The sequence below is a fragment of the Gracilinanus agilis genome, chromosome 4 (genome assembly GCF_016433145.1).
Source record: "Gracilinanus agilis isolate LMUSP501 chromosome 4, AgileGrace, whole genome shotgun sequence".
Lineage (NCBI taxonomy): Eukaryota > Metazoa > Chordata > Mammalia > Didelphimorphia > Didelphidae > Gracilinanus > Gracilinanus agilis.
The window spans coordinates 411,187,504-411,202,670 of NC_058133.1; the positions used below are offsets into that span (position 1 = coordinate 411,187,504).

General features: G+C 45.0%; 1 protein-coding gene across 1 annotated transcript in view; it reads right to left on the bottom strand.

Annotated features, from left to right (window-relative positions):
• Positions 1–285: 285 nt before the first annotated feature.
• ZC3H12D (zinc finger CCCH-type containing 12D) overlaps positions 286–15,167 on the bottom strand; it is a 34,793-nt gene continuing 19,911 nt past the window's right edge. Inside the window, exons 2-5 of the mRNA XM_044674721.1 lie at positions 14,831–14,970; positions 8,319–8,553; positions 3,061–3,167; positions 286–1,346 (exon numbers count right to left, since the gene is read on the bottom strand). Coding sequence (XP_044530656.1) covers positions 286–1,346; positions 3,061–3,167; positions 8,319–8,553; positions 14,831–14,970 — 1,543 coding nt within the window. The remainder of the gene's footprint in view (positions 1,347–3,060; positions 3,168–8,318; positions 8,554–14,830; positions 14,971–15,167) is intronic.

Sequence of the window (15,167 nt, forward strand, 5' to 3'; positions counted from 1 at the left end):
AAACAACACAGGCCCTCTGAGGTCTCTTTCAGCTCTTAGATTGTCCTTCATGCAGGAAACAGACAAATGGCAGCCGGGGTACCACAAACTGAAAACTGTGACCCTCGTACCCTGGAAGAGCCTAGACATTGCCCTGCCGGAGCCAAGGCCCGGCGATCCCTGCCATCCCGCTAGGAAGTGTCAGTGGTGCACCTGAGAGGTGCTGCCAGTAGCTCTGGCTCCAGCCACCAGAATTCTCGGCCCCTGCGTGCCTGGCTCTACGCCCACTTTTAATGGGTTTCTGACTCACAGGAAAAGCCGGCGGTTCTTTTGGATGAGAGAAATCAGACTGTGGATATCCACAAGGTTGGGAAACGAGGACATGACTTGGTCCACCTCGTCTCGGGGGAAGATGTTGTAAAGAATCGTCCGCACGTGGGCTCGCTCTCCAGCCGCAGCATCCAAGGGGAGCCAGTCATACTCAGAAGCGTGTGGGGAGCCTCGTGCTCCCCTGAAGGGGCACTTTCCCCAGCTGGAGTCCCCCCACAAGGACGGGCCGGATGGCTGCTTCAGTCCTTGCCCCAAGCCCCAGGCCTCGCTGGGCTGGGAGGGATGGGGAAATGGATCCTGCCTGGGCGGGGAAGAGCAGTAAACAGCCTGCGGCAAACCTCCTTTGGATGCCTGGCTCCCAGGTGCAAAAGTCTTCTCCAGGGCCGGCTCTGACTCCCGGCTACCGTTACAGTAAGACCCTCCGGCTGCCGGGTGCCGGCACACGTAGGGCGTCAGCGCCGAGTCCTCCCGTAAAGGGTCGCTCAGCAAACAGCTGCAGGCCGTGCTGGGCTGATGAGGCTTGAAGCGGCCAAGGCGGCTGGAGGGATGAAGATTGCAGCCCTGGTACGAACCATTCATCCCGCTCTGAATCTCCACAGCTCTGACGCCCGTCTGCAAGCCACGGCAGTACCAGCCGTCGCTAAACGCTAACAGGGAAAACTGGTCTTCCAGGAGCCTGACAGCTCCTGCGTGGTAGCTGTGGGGAGGGCCGCTCTCGGGGTCCTGCCTCTCCTGAGCACCGTCTCCCCAGCTCTGAGCTCCACGAAGGCGCCCATCCAGAGACGGAACTCCGTCCTCCGTCCAGCTGTAGCCGCTGACGCTTCCCCCCAGATTCCACAGTCCTCCTGTTCTTGGGCTGCAGCGAGGCAGGGAGGCGGCTGGCCCAGTTTTCAAGAGGCCGGTTCTTAGCTGCTCGTCCTCTGACCCAGGCAGGGTCCTCGTTTTAGCTCGAAGTTCATCAGCCACGGACAGCTGGATCTGATGCAGCCTCTCCGGGTGGTAGAACTTGCATTTGACACCATAGGTACATTTCCTGCCTGCAAGGAGGGGAAGACAAGAATCAGCCCACAAGGGTGGACTCAGGTCCTGCCGCTGCTGCCTTTTCCTCTACTTTGACATTTCAGTTCTTAAACCATCTACGATGGAGCGGGCCATGGCAAGCCCTATGCACTGTCGTGGGGCAAAATCCTCCTTGAGTAAGTCCAAACTAGCCCCATTGGGTGGGTGAATAAGCCTCATCCTCCTCCCGTGGTACCCTACAGGGACTACCTGGCAGTATGCATATGGGAAGGCCTGGGAGGAGGGATCTATGTGGAAGTAGGCTGCACTCCACAGAACCGAACCATCAATCCTTCCTCCCTCTCCACCTTCAGACTCGGGGTTATCTCAGCATCCCACCAGCTGGTACTCATCAAAGAGTTCCTTCTCCTGGCTCTGTGATGCCAAATACCAGACAAACAGGGTAGAGCCCCATACCACTAGCTGCTGGGGGCTGCCCACTGAAGTTACCTTGGATTTAATTTGTATATACAGTTATCCCTTCCACATCTGGACCTTCCCTGTCCTGGTTTCAATACATCCTGGATCCTGCCCCCTCTTTCAAAGATTCTGAAGAAATACTCTATGACCACTAAAACAATTCCCATCTCTACAGCCCTGTAAAATTCTGCTCTTCTTTAATTACAAAATCCTGTAAGGCATAAGAAATCTATATAAGAAAACAAATGGGAATTTGGGGGGAGTTTTGCAAAAGCCACAGATGACGCATGAAAGCCAGCAGATGACACAGAATAAGCTTAGAAACTCAGAAATGCATATTTAGCCCAAAATGTACAGCAAGGTACTATAAAGACCCCATGAAAGAAAAAAGAAAAAATTCAGACTTCTTCTCTGGTACAAAGGGAGAAAATTTTATGCAGATTTTCCAGATCGTAGGGCTGCTATACCCCTAACCTCCACAACATGGAAGGGATAGCTGTATTTGGTATATTATTTTATATGTACAACCTTGAAGAAAATAAGCTCCATGAGGGCAAAGAATTGGTTTTTGTTTTGTTTTGTTATTTTTATTTTTTTGGTATTTGTACCCTCAGCACCTAGGGTGGTGTCTGGTATCTGGTATCTGGAACATAGTAGGTGTCTAATAAATGCTTGTTGACTCATTGACTGATTCAGTGGCAGTTGCCTGTGGGATATGAGCTGAAGTTCAATGGAAAGGTCTCCCTCACCCACCCTGAAATGGAGTCAACGTGGCCCCTTCCAGAAATGATCCCTCTGGAAGCCGCCACTGGCCATGCTGTGCCGATGAGGCAGCTGGAGTGTTTGAGATGATGGCCTTCCCTGTCTGCAACAGACTCCCCAGGCCATATCTGAAGTTCTCCCAGGAACGGGTGCCAAGCATTGCCTTTCTCCCTGAATCCCTGCCCAGGCGTCCCTCTCTCTGAACAAGGGAGCCAGGAAGACCCTGACACTTTTATATGTAAAAGCTGGCCATATCCCTTTCCTCCATGACAAGAGACAAGGAGAAGCAGCTGGGAGAAAGGTGGTTCGAGGAGGAAAGGGAGGAGAAAGCAGTGTCAGAGCATCAGAGCAGGAGGGGGAGCAGGAAACAAGACCACCAAAGAAGGAGTCTGGGGGATCCTAGAGCTCCCGTTTTTGTTCATGACTTTCCTTGATGCTTCACAAGCTTGTTCGGGTTCCCTTAAATAGTGGTCTCTAAAGCAGCCATAGAGGGCAAAGGGTAAGACCTACCATAGGGGCAGTGCTGCCAGGAGGGCTGTGGAAGCTTTGGCTTTTTGCTAAGGAAATTACTAAGAGTTGGTCCGTGGCGGCCCAGAGGATCATCAGGAGGCATAAATCTGGAAAACAAAAAAGGGGTCATCCCCACAGAAACAGGATCAGAGACTCCTCAACTATACCTTTCAAAAAATTTTTTTTAACCCTTACTTTCTCTCTTTGTGACAACTCTAAGACAGAAGGTCAAGGGCTAGGCAAATGAGGTTAAGTGACTTGCCCAGGGTCACACAACTAGGAAGTATCTGGGGTCCAGTTTGAATCCAGGTCCTCTTGACTCTAACCCAGTGCTATGATCACCTAGCTGCCCCCTCTTTCAAAGATTCTGAAAGAATACTCTATGGCCACTAAAGCAATTCCCATCTCTCTAGCCCTGTAAAATGTTGCTCTTCTTTCATGACAACAATCCTGTAAGGCAGCCGGAGAAAGTGCCTACTATGTGCAAAGCATGGTGTTCTACAGCTATGAATTGGTATCTCTCCTTGCTCTCAAGAAGACTGCATTGTAGTAGAAGAAACAAGAGCCTTACACCAAACGCTATGACACAAAGCAATATGGGAGAAGGATTCTGGGAGAAGCAGGAAGGGCTGGCTACCAAGGAGGGAGGCATCACTTCTGGCTGATGGAGGCAGAGGGACCAGGGGACAAGATCAGGGAGAACTTCATGAAGGCGGCAACAATGAATCGACTGAAGGATATGTGGAATTACCGCAAGCAGAGTGGGATGCAGAAGGGCATGAGAGATAGAAAGAACCAACAGAAGCAAAGACCCAGGAATGGGAGAGCCGATGGTCCCTTTGGGAAAAGCTAAATCATCTCATCTGGTAGAAACATCCAGTGGAAGGAGAAGAGCTGGGAGGAGGAAAGGTTGGGCTCAGAGCAGAGGGAATCTTGGCCTGTCTTTGATGAGAGAGAGATTCTACAGTAGAGGGAGGAACAGACTCATCAGAAAATCAGGGGAAAAAAGGCCCCATTCTAACACTTGCTAGCCTTGTGACCATGAGCCTCAGATTCCTTGTTTGGAAAAATGGGGGGTTACCTTTGTACTATCTTTCACACAGGATTGTTGTTCTATGTAAGTCTCAGGGTACAATAGAAATGGAATGAGGATGAGGATGAGGATGGTGGCGATCCCAACCCTTCATCTTAGGCAAAGAGGGCAAAATAGGGTAAATCCTCCCCAAATGGCACCTGAAAAACCAGAGATAATCCTACTGCTTTTTTCCTCCACTTCCCCTTCATCACTATCCTCAGACAAAGAAATAACTGTGGGAGGAAGACATCTCATTGGCACCTCCCAGGTGCTGAGTTCCCTGGGGTAGAGGCCCCTTTCTGCCCCAGGGATGGACGTGGGTGTGAGGCAGACCTGAAGCAGAGGGGTGACACTTGGGTGTATGTCCCAGGAGAGGGCCAAGAGACCTCTCTGAGAGCAAACAAATTGGTGGTTTCAATCGGCGCTATCTATGAGTAATGGAAAAAGTAACTCAACTTCTCTCAGAGATTCTAAACCACATAAAAGGTTTGGGGCCTACGCGGTTCAGAGGCTGGGGCCCCAAAACAGGGAGCCCCCAAAATAGTCATCTGAATGGGTCATAGACTCTTAGAATGGCAAAGATGGGAGGGACTTGTGAGATCTTCTATTCCAGACTCTTTTTACACATGACAAATGAGAAAATTGAAGTCCAAGAGGAATTTAGTGACTTGATTTGCTCAATGACAATATTATTTAGGAAGAGAGCCGGGTCTAAGACCCCTGTCTTTTGATCTGGTCAGGGCATTTCATTATACTAAGTGGTCACCCCAGCATCATCTCTCCCAGGGCTATGGCAAGTTTCACAACACTCATACTCAATTCCAGGGAGGTTTCTGAACACTTATATGGTTTAGCAACCAAGCTTTTCCTTGTATTCTCTTTATTTTGTAGAGATATTGTACATATCTGTATTTTCTTTATTCTCTCTAATCCTTAGCACACTGCAGGCACTCAAATACTGACCCTGACTGGAGACTCAATTAATGAGCAGAATGGAGGAGCAGAAGGACATGGCCGATGGGAAAAAGAACATGAGCTCAGAAATGGGGGTGTGGGGGGCGGAATTCATGGTATATTAGGGAACATTAAATAGGCTGATCTGGTTGAAATGTCAAGTGGCCAAAGGGGAAAGAGTTCCCCATCACTCCTGAGTGCCTGCAGAGTACACACTGCCCTGGAGGATGAATTTGCCTCCTATAACCTTCTGAGTTCTTTCTGAGTCTGGTTTTAGCTTTTCGTATTTATTGGCTCATTTGCCCCTGATGTGAATGTTCGTGGCTCCCTTGCACTGCCAAATAGGGAAGTGGACTTTTCCCTATCTGCAATAAGTCTGAGCAAAGAAGGAAATGTGCACTACTCTCAGCAATAATCTCTCCAAGGCAGAATGAATTACAACAGATGGGAAGCTCCCCCGGACTTGGTGAGCACTACCTGGACAAAATGCAAATTTGTCCCTATGACACATTTCCTGGTTAAAGGAAAGCTGAGTCAGGTAGGTCACTGATTCTGAGTAAGTTTAAAAAAAAATTCCATTCAGATCAGAATTCCCCTCTAAGGAGTCTGCTGGAACTAGCGTAGAGATCACCCCAGTCCTGGAGGCTGCATGGACCAGTGTTGAACTCTGGTTGCTCAGGCTACCAACTGTACACAGAGCTTCTGAATGTTGGACCCTAACCAAGAATCTGGGAAGTGGCTTGCCACGGTTATTCTCAGTGTCCAAAGGCCTTGCCTCTTGAACTCTCTCTCCTGGGCCCTGGGAAACGGTGCCAAGAGCCCGCTGAGGCCATGCGGAGGACGCTGGGACGGAGTTCCTTCTCGCCCAGGCAGGCGGGAGGGCAGGCGGGCACTGTATCCTGGCAGCGAGGGAGATGACAGGTCCTGTGCAGGGATCATTTGTGTCAGATGGACTTGGACCCTAACCCAGAAGCTGTCACCAGGCCAGAAGTCGTCATGGTTCTTTAGGCAATAGTGAGGATTTGTTGGCACTAAAAACAGGAAGACTGGCCAGATTCCTCTGGGCTGAGACTGGGCAGTGGGAGCCTCTGGCTTCACAGAGATGGGAGAGAAGCGGAATTTGACTATCCCAGAAAGCAACTCGATATCTTCCCCATGGACATTCTCAATGAAAAGATTCCAAAAGGGCTTTGGGGGCAGCCCTTCATTTGCAGGTGCCCAGTCGTATGGGAGGCAAAGTGAGGAATGGAGAAGCAAAGCTGAACCCCTCTCCTCGCTGCCTTGGCTTCCTAGTCTGTGCCTGCCCCGGCTTGTGGGGAAGTCGCCCAACCCAAATAACAATGAACCTTCTCCTCCTCCTTGCCCCGTAGGGATACCAGGGCATCTTGTGAGTCTTCCCCTCCATCACAGACAAAAATATTACAGGGTCATTGACAGATAGATTGAGGCACCCTCCTAGTGACCTCCTCCAAGTTAACAGAGACCCCATTAATGGCTAGTCTTTGTGTTTGGTCATTCAGCCTAGTTTTGAATCTATTTAATTATATGATCATCTAGTCCTGTCTCCATCTTCTCTTCAAGGACAGCAAGAAAGATTCCATCAAAAGACTGGCTAAAATCTAGATTTCTTGGAAAGTGATTTTGAACTTGTTCTCTACTATCCCAGTAGCTCTGGAGAATTGGATATACTCTGTAGGGTTCTAATCTACAAATCAAAAACCTGAAATACAGGTATGGTATTGTAAAGATTAAAATTAATATATAATAACAAAGCATTATATTTTATAAAGTTTATTAATAATAACTAAAGTAAAAAAAAAAAAGCCCAGCTAACTCAGCCCAGTCATGAGAGAAGAGAGCAAGAGGTGGAGTTTCAGAACTTATAAATAATATCTAACCATGCAACACGGTGGAGAGATTAAAAGGAATTCTGGGGGATGTAGTAGAAAGAGCTCCAGACTTAGCCTCAGAAGATCTGACTTCAAATCCTGCTGTAGTTATTACCTCACTGTGCAACCATTAACCCTCCCGGGTCTTAGTTTCATGGCAGATAAAACAGAGATAATGCTCATATCAATTAATAATACGAAGCAGCATGGAATGATTATTAGGCGAGCCAGCCTCAGATTCAGGCAGTTATGGACTGAAGTCTAACCTCTGGTGCCTACTGGCTGGGTGACCTGGATAAGCAACTGAACCTTTCAGTGTCCCAGACATTGTTCTAGAGTGGGTATACATTTGATTGGGAAAAGGAGTTTTATCACCTAGAATTCCCAGCACCAAAGAGGTGACAAGTCTAGGACAAGAGGAGAACTCTCATTTTTCAAAGCCCAGGCTATACCCTGGAGCGGAGCTGCTTCTTTTTGTTTTGGGCGCCATGATGGGTCGGGGAAGCCTGGTGACCCCCTTTTCAGAGTGACATTTAAAATGCAAGCGATGTAATATGTAAGATTACGAAGGAAACCACTTCTAATGAAATGAAGTTTTAGAATTTTTTTTTAAACACGTCACAGGTCGCAAATAAATAACTCGTTACTCAAACCCAGAAACAAGTGATTTCCTAATTCAATAAGGAGAAGCCAAAAGAAAGTCTTCCCTTCCTCCCCTCCTTGTAGCACCAGGTTCCTTGTGTGTCTTTTTTGGCCCCTTTCACTTTCCTTTACTCTTAGCTACTGTTGTTCAGTGGTTTCCATCATGCCTGACTCTTCATGATCCCGTCTGGGGTTTTCTTGACAAAGATACCAGAGTCAGGGCAGCTGTTAAACACAGCCTTCTTGATTCCCAGCCTGGTACTCCATCCACTGGGCCAGAGAGCTACTCAGTACCACCGTGACAGTAATAATAGCTAGCATTTACATGGGGCTTGGAATCAGGAAGACGCCTCTGTGTGACCCTAGATGAGTCACTGACCCTTTTTGCCTTAGTTTCCTCATCTGTAAAATGAGCTGGAGAAGGAAATGGCAAGCCATCCTTGTTATCTTAGCCAAGAAAATCCCAAAGGGGTCACAAAGAGCGTGAAACAACTCCACAACGACCAATGATAGGGCATTGCCAGCTATGATCTCCTTTCATCTTTACGACCACCCTGGGAGAGAGATGAGACTATTATTTCTTTTTTCCAAAGGAGAAACCCGAAACCACCCAGCTAACGAGCGTGTGAGGCTGGGTATGAAACGGGGTCCTCCCGGCTTGGGGAATCTCTCTCCGCTCCGGACCCGCCCCCACGTACTTGTCATTGACGAAGGAGAACATGAGGAGTCTCTGCTCGATGAACCACTTCCACTCGGGGTTCTCGTTCTGCAGGTCCCGGTAGTTGTCGTTGGAGACGATGATGCCGTCCTTCTCGTAGGCCACCTTAACGATGTAGCGGTCGTCGTAGCAGACGACGCGCTTCCCGTTGACCTTGCGAGACGGCGTGTACACCAGAACGGCCTGCTTCTCCATCTCCTCCAGGATGTGCTGCTCTGGAAACAGGACGTGCAGAACCGGCCGGAGGACGTTGTGGAGGGAGAAAAAGAGACACGATCTGTACAGAACCGGGTTTTGGTTCTTCTCCGTCACTCTCTCCCTGCCCTCCTCCCCAGACACACACACACACACACACACATTTACACACTTGCGGTTTGCTTTAAAATTTTTCCAAGTGCTTTTATGTATCCTAATTCATTTGATTCTCCCAATCACCCTAGGGAGGACGGAGGACAAATATTGCTGTTCCGTTTTATGGATGAGGAAACTAAACAGCAGGAAGGTTCGGGGGGGATTTGCTCCGGGCCATGCGGCTAGTAAGTAAGAGCGAGGTCATGATCCATGAGAATCAGGAAGCAACTCCCCGGATCAGCACTATTCTGTTAAAATTATATGACAGTAATAGGAAATACAGCCTATTTCCTGGTGCCAGCCCAATGGATCTATGCTAGGTAAATTCAAACGAAATCACAAGATTCATTATTCTCACTCATCGGAAGCTGGAGCTGCTTAGTGGGTCAACAGAATTTGCCATGGAAGCAGCTGCTGGAAAAAAGGAGTTTGCTTTAAGCGCTTCTACTGGAAAAGGTTCAGAAACGGAGTTCTGTGTCATGTTACCCTACATTTGTAGAGCACCTGCCAGCTTTTGCTGTGAAGTGCATTTGCCCTTGTCATCTCCACCATAAGTGGCCATGTATATTATCCCTATTTCACATACACGAAGGCTAGGGGAGCATCAGTGACTTGCCACATGGGTAGTGAGGAAATAGAAATCAGGATTAGAATCCAGGTCTCTTGATCATGAGTCTCCCACTGTTTACAATATCCCATTGCCTCTTTTTCTTGTAAAATTGCTGTGTTGATTTCTATGCGTGTGTGTCTATACTGTACCATAATGGAGGTAGAGTCATCCTCATAGGCAAGAAGACTTGGGTTCCAATCGCATCTCTGACACATACTTGTTGTGTGTCCTGGACAAGCTATTCAAGTTTTGAGTGCGACAGACAACCCTCTAAGGCTATAAATGGGCAGAGAAGGTGCCAAACTGCATTAATAAAGGGAATTTCCTCATATGGGAGTTCTATAAGCCAATGAAATTACAGGACTAGTCCTTCTTTCTCCCATTCCTCCTTCCTTCTGTCTTAAGATACAGATATAAATGGAGTTAAGAGGAATTAGATTTATGATTACAATAATATTGGGAACTTCTTGTTGAGAAAATTCCTCCTAATGCAGGTTGGTACCTTCTCTGCCAATTATGGCCTTAGAGAACTGCCTGGAGGACAGAGATAGTAAATTATTTGTCCAGGGACATAGAATGTATAAAAGCTGAGTCTTGAACTTGCTAGGAGGCTCATTCTCTATCCACTATGCCATGCACCTCTCTCTTTCTCTTATTCTGTGTGTCTTTCTCTTTCTTTCTCATTCTCTTTTTTCTCTCTCATTCTCTCTCTTTCTTTCCCTCTGTACCACTGTATGTGTCTTTCTCTTTCTTTTTCTCTCTCCCTTGCATTCTCTCTCCTCTTCCCTCTTTCACTTCTCCCTTTCTCTCCTATCTCTCTTTTTTCCTGTTTGTCTTTCTCATTCTGTCTTTTTTCTTTCTCTCATTCTCTCTCTCTTTCTTTCCCTTTGTCCTTCTGTGTGTATGTCTTTCTCTCTTTCTCTCTCTCTTGCATTCTCTCTTCCCCCCTCTTTCTCTTCTTTCTCTCTCCTATCTCTCTTTCTTTTTGTATTTGTGTGTCTTTCTCATTCTCTCTTTTTTCTCTCTCTCCATCTCTCTCTTCCTGTGTGTCTTTTTCATTCTCTCCTTTCTTTTTCTCTCTCATTCTCTCTCTTTCTTTTCCTCTGTCCTGTATGTATTTCTCTCTCTTTTTTCTCTCCCTTCCATTCTCTCTCTCTCTGTTATTGTGTGTATGTCTTTTTCATTCTCTCTTTTTTCTCTCTCATTTTCTCTCTTTCTTTCCCTCTGTCCTTCTGTGTATATGTCTTTCTCTTTTTCTCTTCCCCCAATCCCCCTCTTTCATTCTCTTTCTCTGTCCCTCTGTGTGTATCTTTCTCTTTCTCATTCTCTCTATATGTATGTATGTGTATGCATGCACATATGTGTATATATATAAGTACATTATATATATATATAAAACTCTTGCTGTACATACATAAACACAAAGAGTTCGTTTTCATGTATGCTTAAGTAAACTTCCTCTCCCTCCCAAGGGAGTAGTTCCACCCCCACAAGTCACTGCAGGGGGTCAAAGAATTTAGCAGAAGGAAGAATGTAGAAAAGCACACATAAGAAAACTGAACCCCAAGTGCACAGGGTTTCTCTCTCAATTGCTTCAATCAAATGAAAGTATCTGTCACTGCCCACTTCCCCCCCACTACCCATGTTCTGGAGGAGTTTTATTTCTTACTTCCTCCAAATTTACCCTACAATTCCAATTCAAGAGGCCTCCTTTCCTGCTTGCGTGAAATCATTGGTCCAAAGTACTATATTTGATAAAGGGAGGGAGGGCAGGAGGGAGAGGGAAAAAGAAGCTCAAAGCTGGAAAGGGGCCAGAAAGAGCAGGAGCCATTCTGGAGATCCCCTGATAGTCTGGCAGTCAATGGCCACTGCTTGAGACTTTCCATGGACTTCATTTCTTGTAAGGCAGCCCTGCTCAGGGTTAAATCACTCCATTTGCCATAGTAGAAGGAGCCTAAGTGCCTGAGAGTCAGGAGATCTGGGCTCCAGTCCCATCTCCATTGCTTAACTAGTTGTTTGACGTTAGACGAGTCATCTATAACCTTCCTTAGTCTCAAATTTTTTATATGTAAAATAAGGGTAAAATCACCTGCCCCGTCTATGTTGGTTACTGAGAGCATCAAACAAAAAAAGTATGTATAAAAGCTCTTTGAAAGCTGAAAAGTGTCATGTAAGTGTAAGATGCTATTGGCATCCTCATTGTTATTATTCAGTTCTTCTAACTCGGAGCTGAAATCCACTTTCTGCCTCCTTGGCACTTTTACCTGTTGGTCCGAGATCCACTCTCTGAAACCTGACCCTGTTCCCTCTTCCACACAACAGACTTTAAAAAGTTTGTGAAAAGTATTTTGTGCCCCTAATCTTTCCTTCTTCAGAGAATATCCTTCAGTTGTTCCTCATGTGGTCACAAAATCTTTGAGCTGTATTTATATGTAAATAGTGTGGCCCTGCCCAGAGCCAGCTGTTCAGCTGTATAAACAATTAATAGGTTACTGGGAATAAAACATGATGATTTTATAGAACTTTGAACTAACCATTTAATATCTCCCTAGGTCCTCAGCTTCTTGGCAAGGTCAACATACTATATATTAAAAGCAGACTCTGCCAGACCTAACTTTCTTTCTCTCTCTCTTTCTTTCTTTCTTTGTCTCTTTCTTTCTTTCCTTCCTTCCTTTCTCTTTTTTCCTTTCTTTCTTCCTTTCCCTTTCTTTGTTTCTTTCTTTCTTTCTCTCTCTCTTCCTCTGTGTCTTTCATTCTCTTTCTCTCTTTTCCTTTTGTTTTTGAATGACAGAAAAGGGAAATGCCATAGACATCATATAGCTAGTTGTCAACAAAGCATTTGATAGTTTTTCATGCAAACCTTACACTTACTAGCCATGTAACCCTGGGCAAGTCACTTGACCCTACTGGCCTCAGTTTCATCATCTGTAAAAAGAACTGGGTTATGAAATGGCAAGCCATTCAGTATCTTTGCCAAGAAAATCCCAAATGGGGTCACAGAGTCGGACACAACCAAAATGACTGAATAACATGCAAACCTTAAGGGAAACACGGAAAGATAAGAGCTTGATAATAGTATTCACTTGATCCTCCTAACTAAATGGAATCTGAGCTGGGTGACTGATCAGACTTAGAAGATAGTCATTAAAGGTACCTCAGTGGAAAGAGTACTGGACTTGAACTCAAACTTACTAGCTAGACGACCCTGGATAACTCAACTTTTGTTTCAAGTTTTCTCATCCACAGACTGAAATGATAATAACATCTACCCCCAAGGCTTGTTGTGAGCATAAAATGAGATAATACATGTAAAATACTTTGCAAACTTTAACATGCTATGTAAATGTTAGTTAATTTTTATTTTTTTTAATGAGGCCAAGGTGAGCTTGGATGGAAGTCATAATGGTAATTCCTCAGGCATCTATCCACCCTTGACTTGAAGTCATTTTTGTCAGTGGCTTGGAAAAAGACAAAGAAGACATAAGAAAGTATTTTACATTTATGTTTGTTTACTTTACACATAAGAAAATATATTTGCCAAATTTGAAAATTACATAAAACCAGGAGGACTAGCTTACATGATGGTTAGATATCCAGAGTTTGGCAGTCTAGAACAATGGACCAAATATAAGATGAAATTTGATAGGGAAGAAAAATTCTTCACTTGGGTTAAAAAAATCAACTTTACAAATACAGAATGGTTGAAAGGTGACAAAATAACATTTCTGTTAAAAAGATGTTGAGATTTTAATGACCTACAAGCTCAAGAAGTTAAAAGTATGGTAAATCAGCCAAAAAGACCAATACTCTCTTAGGTCCCATTGAGAGGCAGAGAACCATCAGAAATAGCTGTTGATTCCACTGTATTCTGCTCTGGTCAGAACACATCTGGTATATATTTTATTCAATTCTGGGCACTATATTTTAATAAGATGTCAAGGTCAAGAGAGGACAACTGTGCTAGTGAGAGAATTGGACACCATATATCCCAAAAGGACCAGTTGATAGAACTGAGAATCTTCAGTCGAGAAGAAAGTAGACATGATAGCTGTCACCAAAAATCTGAAGGGATATTAAGGGGAAGAGGGATTAGACTTGTTCTTATTAGAAGTAAGAACAAAGCATCTTGGTTTCAGAGAGGCAAATACTGACTTTATGCATGGAGAAAGCTTTACAATGATTAGAATAAACCCAAAGTGAACTGAGACACCTCAGAATATGAGTTCCTCCTCACTGGAAATTTTGAAAGTAAAGGCTGGATGCCCATTTGTCAGAGATGCTGTAGGATATAGTCTAGATTAGATTGCTTGTAAAGTCCCCTCCAATTACCTACCAGACATCATGAATTGGATGTCCCATTAACGTCTAAACTCAACATATCCAAAAGTGAACTCACTATCCCCACTCCCACCGCCCAAGCCCTGCCATTTTCCTAACTTCCTTAAATTCTGTAGTGGGTACCAGGTCCATCCTCTCAGTTACCCAGGCTTGAAACCTTAATGTCACTCTCAACATCTTATTATCTTTTCAATCAATATATCCAAACTGTTGCCAAAGTCTGCCTTCACAGCATCTCTTGTCTATGCCTCTTTCTCTCCTCTGATACTACCACCACCCCGGTGCAAGCACTGACCACGTCATGCCTAGATTATTGTAACAGGCTGCTGGCTCGTCTCTCTCCACTCTAGGCCCTCCTTCACTCAGCTGTGAAGGACCCTTCCTAAAACACATGAGTGATTACATTGATAAGCTCCAGTGGCTCCCTGTGCCACCTCCAGAATAAAAAAAAAAATTCTGGTTGGCATTCAAAGTCCTACATAACCTCCTTCCCCTCCCTGCCTTCCTGCTTACACCTTATACTCCTTCATGTACTCTACAATTCAATGATATTAGACTTCTTGCTATTCTTTGAACAAGATACTCCATCTCCAGACTCTGGGCATCTTCACTGGCTCTCTCCCATGCCGGGAATCCCTCCTTTTCTCTACCTTCTGCCTTCAGGTTCCAACTTAAAAACTCCATCTTCTATGGGAAGCCTTTACTTATTCCCCTAGTTCTAGGCATCCCTTCTATGGATGATCTCCAATTTAATCAGTATATAGTTTGTTTGAATTTGGTTGTTTACATATTCTCTCCCCATTAGACTGTGAGGTCCTTGAGAGTGAGGAATGTCTTTTTGTCTTTCTTTCCATCCCCAGCTCTTAGCACAATGACGAACACATAGTAGATGATTAATAAATACTTGTTACTGGATTCTATGATTATGTGATTATGATTCTGCATCAGTAAAAAGTGAAGTTGTACTGGCTGAATTTTGAGTTTTCTCCCACCTCTAAAATTGTGTTGTGGTCCTATAATTCTATTTGCCTTATACTGAAGTAGAGATTAGGTAGCAAGAGACATGGCATGCTGGCTTGATATTTTTTGCAGGCTGCTAAATTTAAGATACTTATCTGCAAAGTAGTAGAATGATTATTTTTTGAAATCCTCTTTGACACCTGAAAAACCGAGAAGCATCTGTAACAACATACCTGAAATAGGGGTATCAGATCTTGGTGGTTCCTTCCTCCAAGATGGGACAAAGACCTTGATGTAGTTGTGTCCTCTCTCCCTGAACCAGTCCACAGCCAAACGAATTCCCCGGCAGGAAAAGGTTTCTTTATTTCCATGACTATAAGTGGAAAATTTTAAAATATATACTCATAGAATGTTAGAGCTAGAAATGACCTTAGGGACTATCTAGTCCTACTCCCTCATTTTATGGAGAAGGAAATTGAGGCCTAGATAGAAGTTAACTGACTTGTATGTGGCCACATGTGTAGAAAGATTGAAACCCACCTCTTCTGAATCCAAATTCAGTGCTCTTTC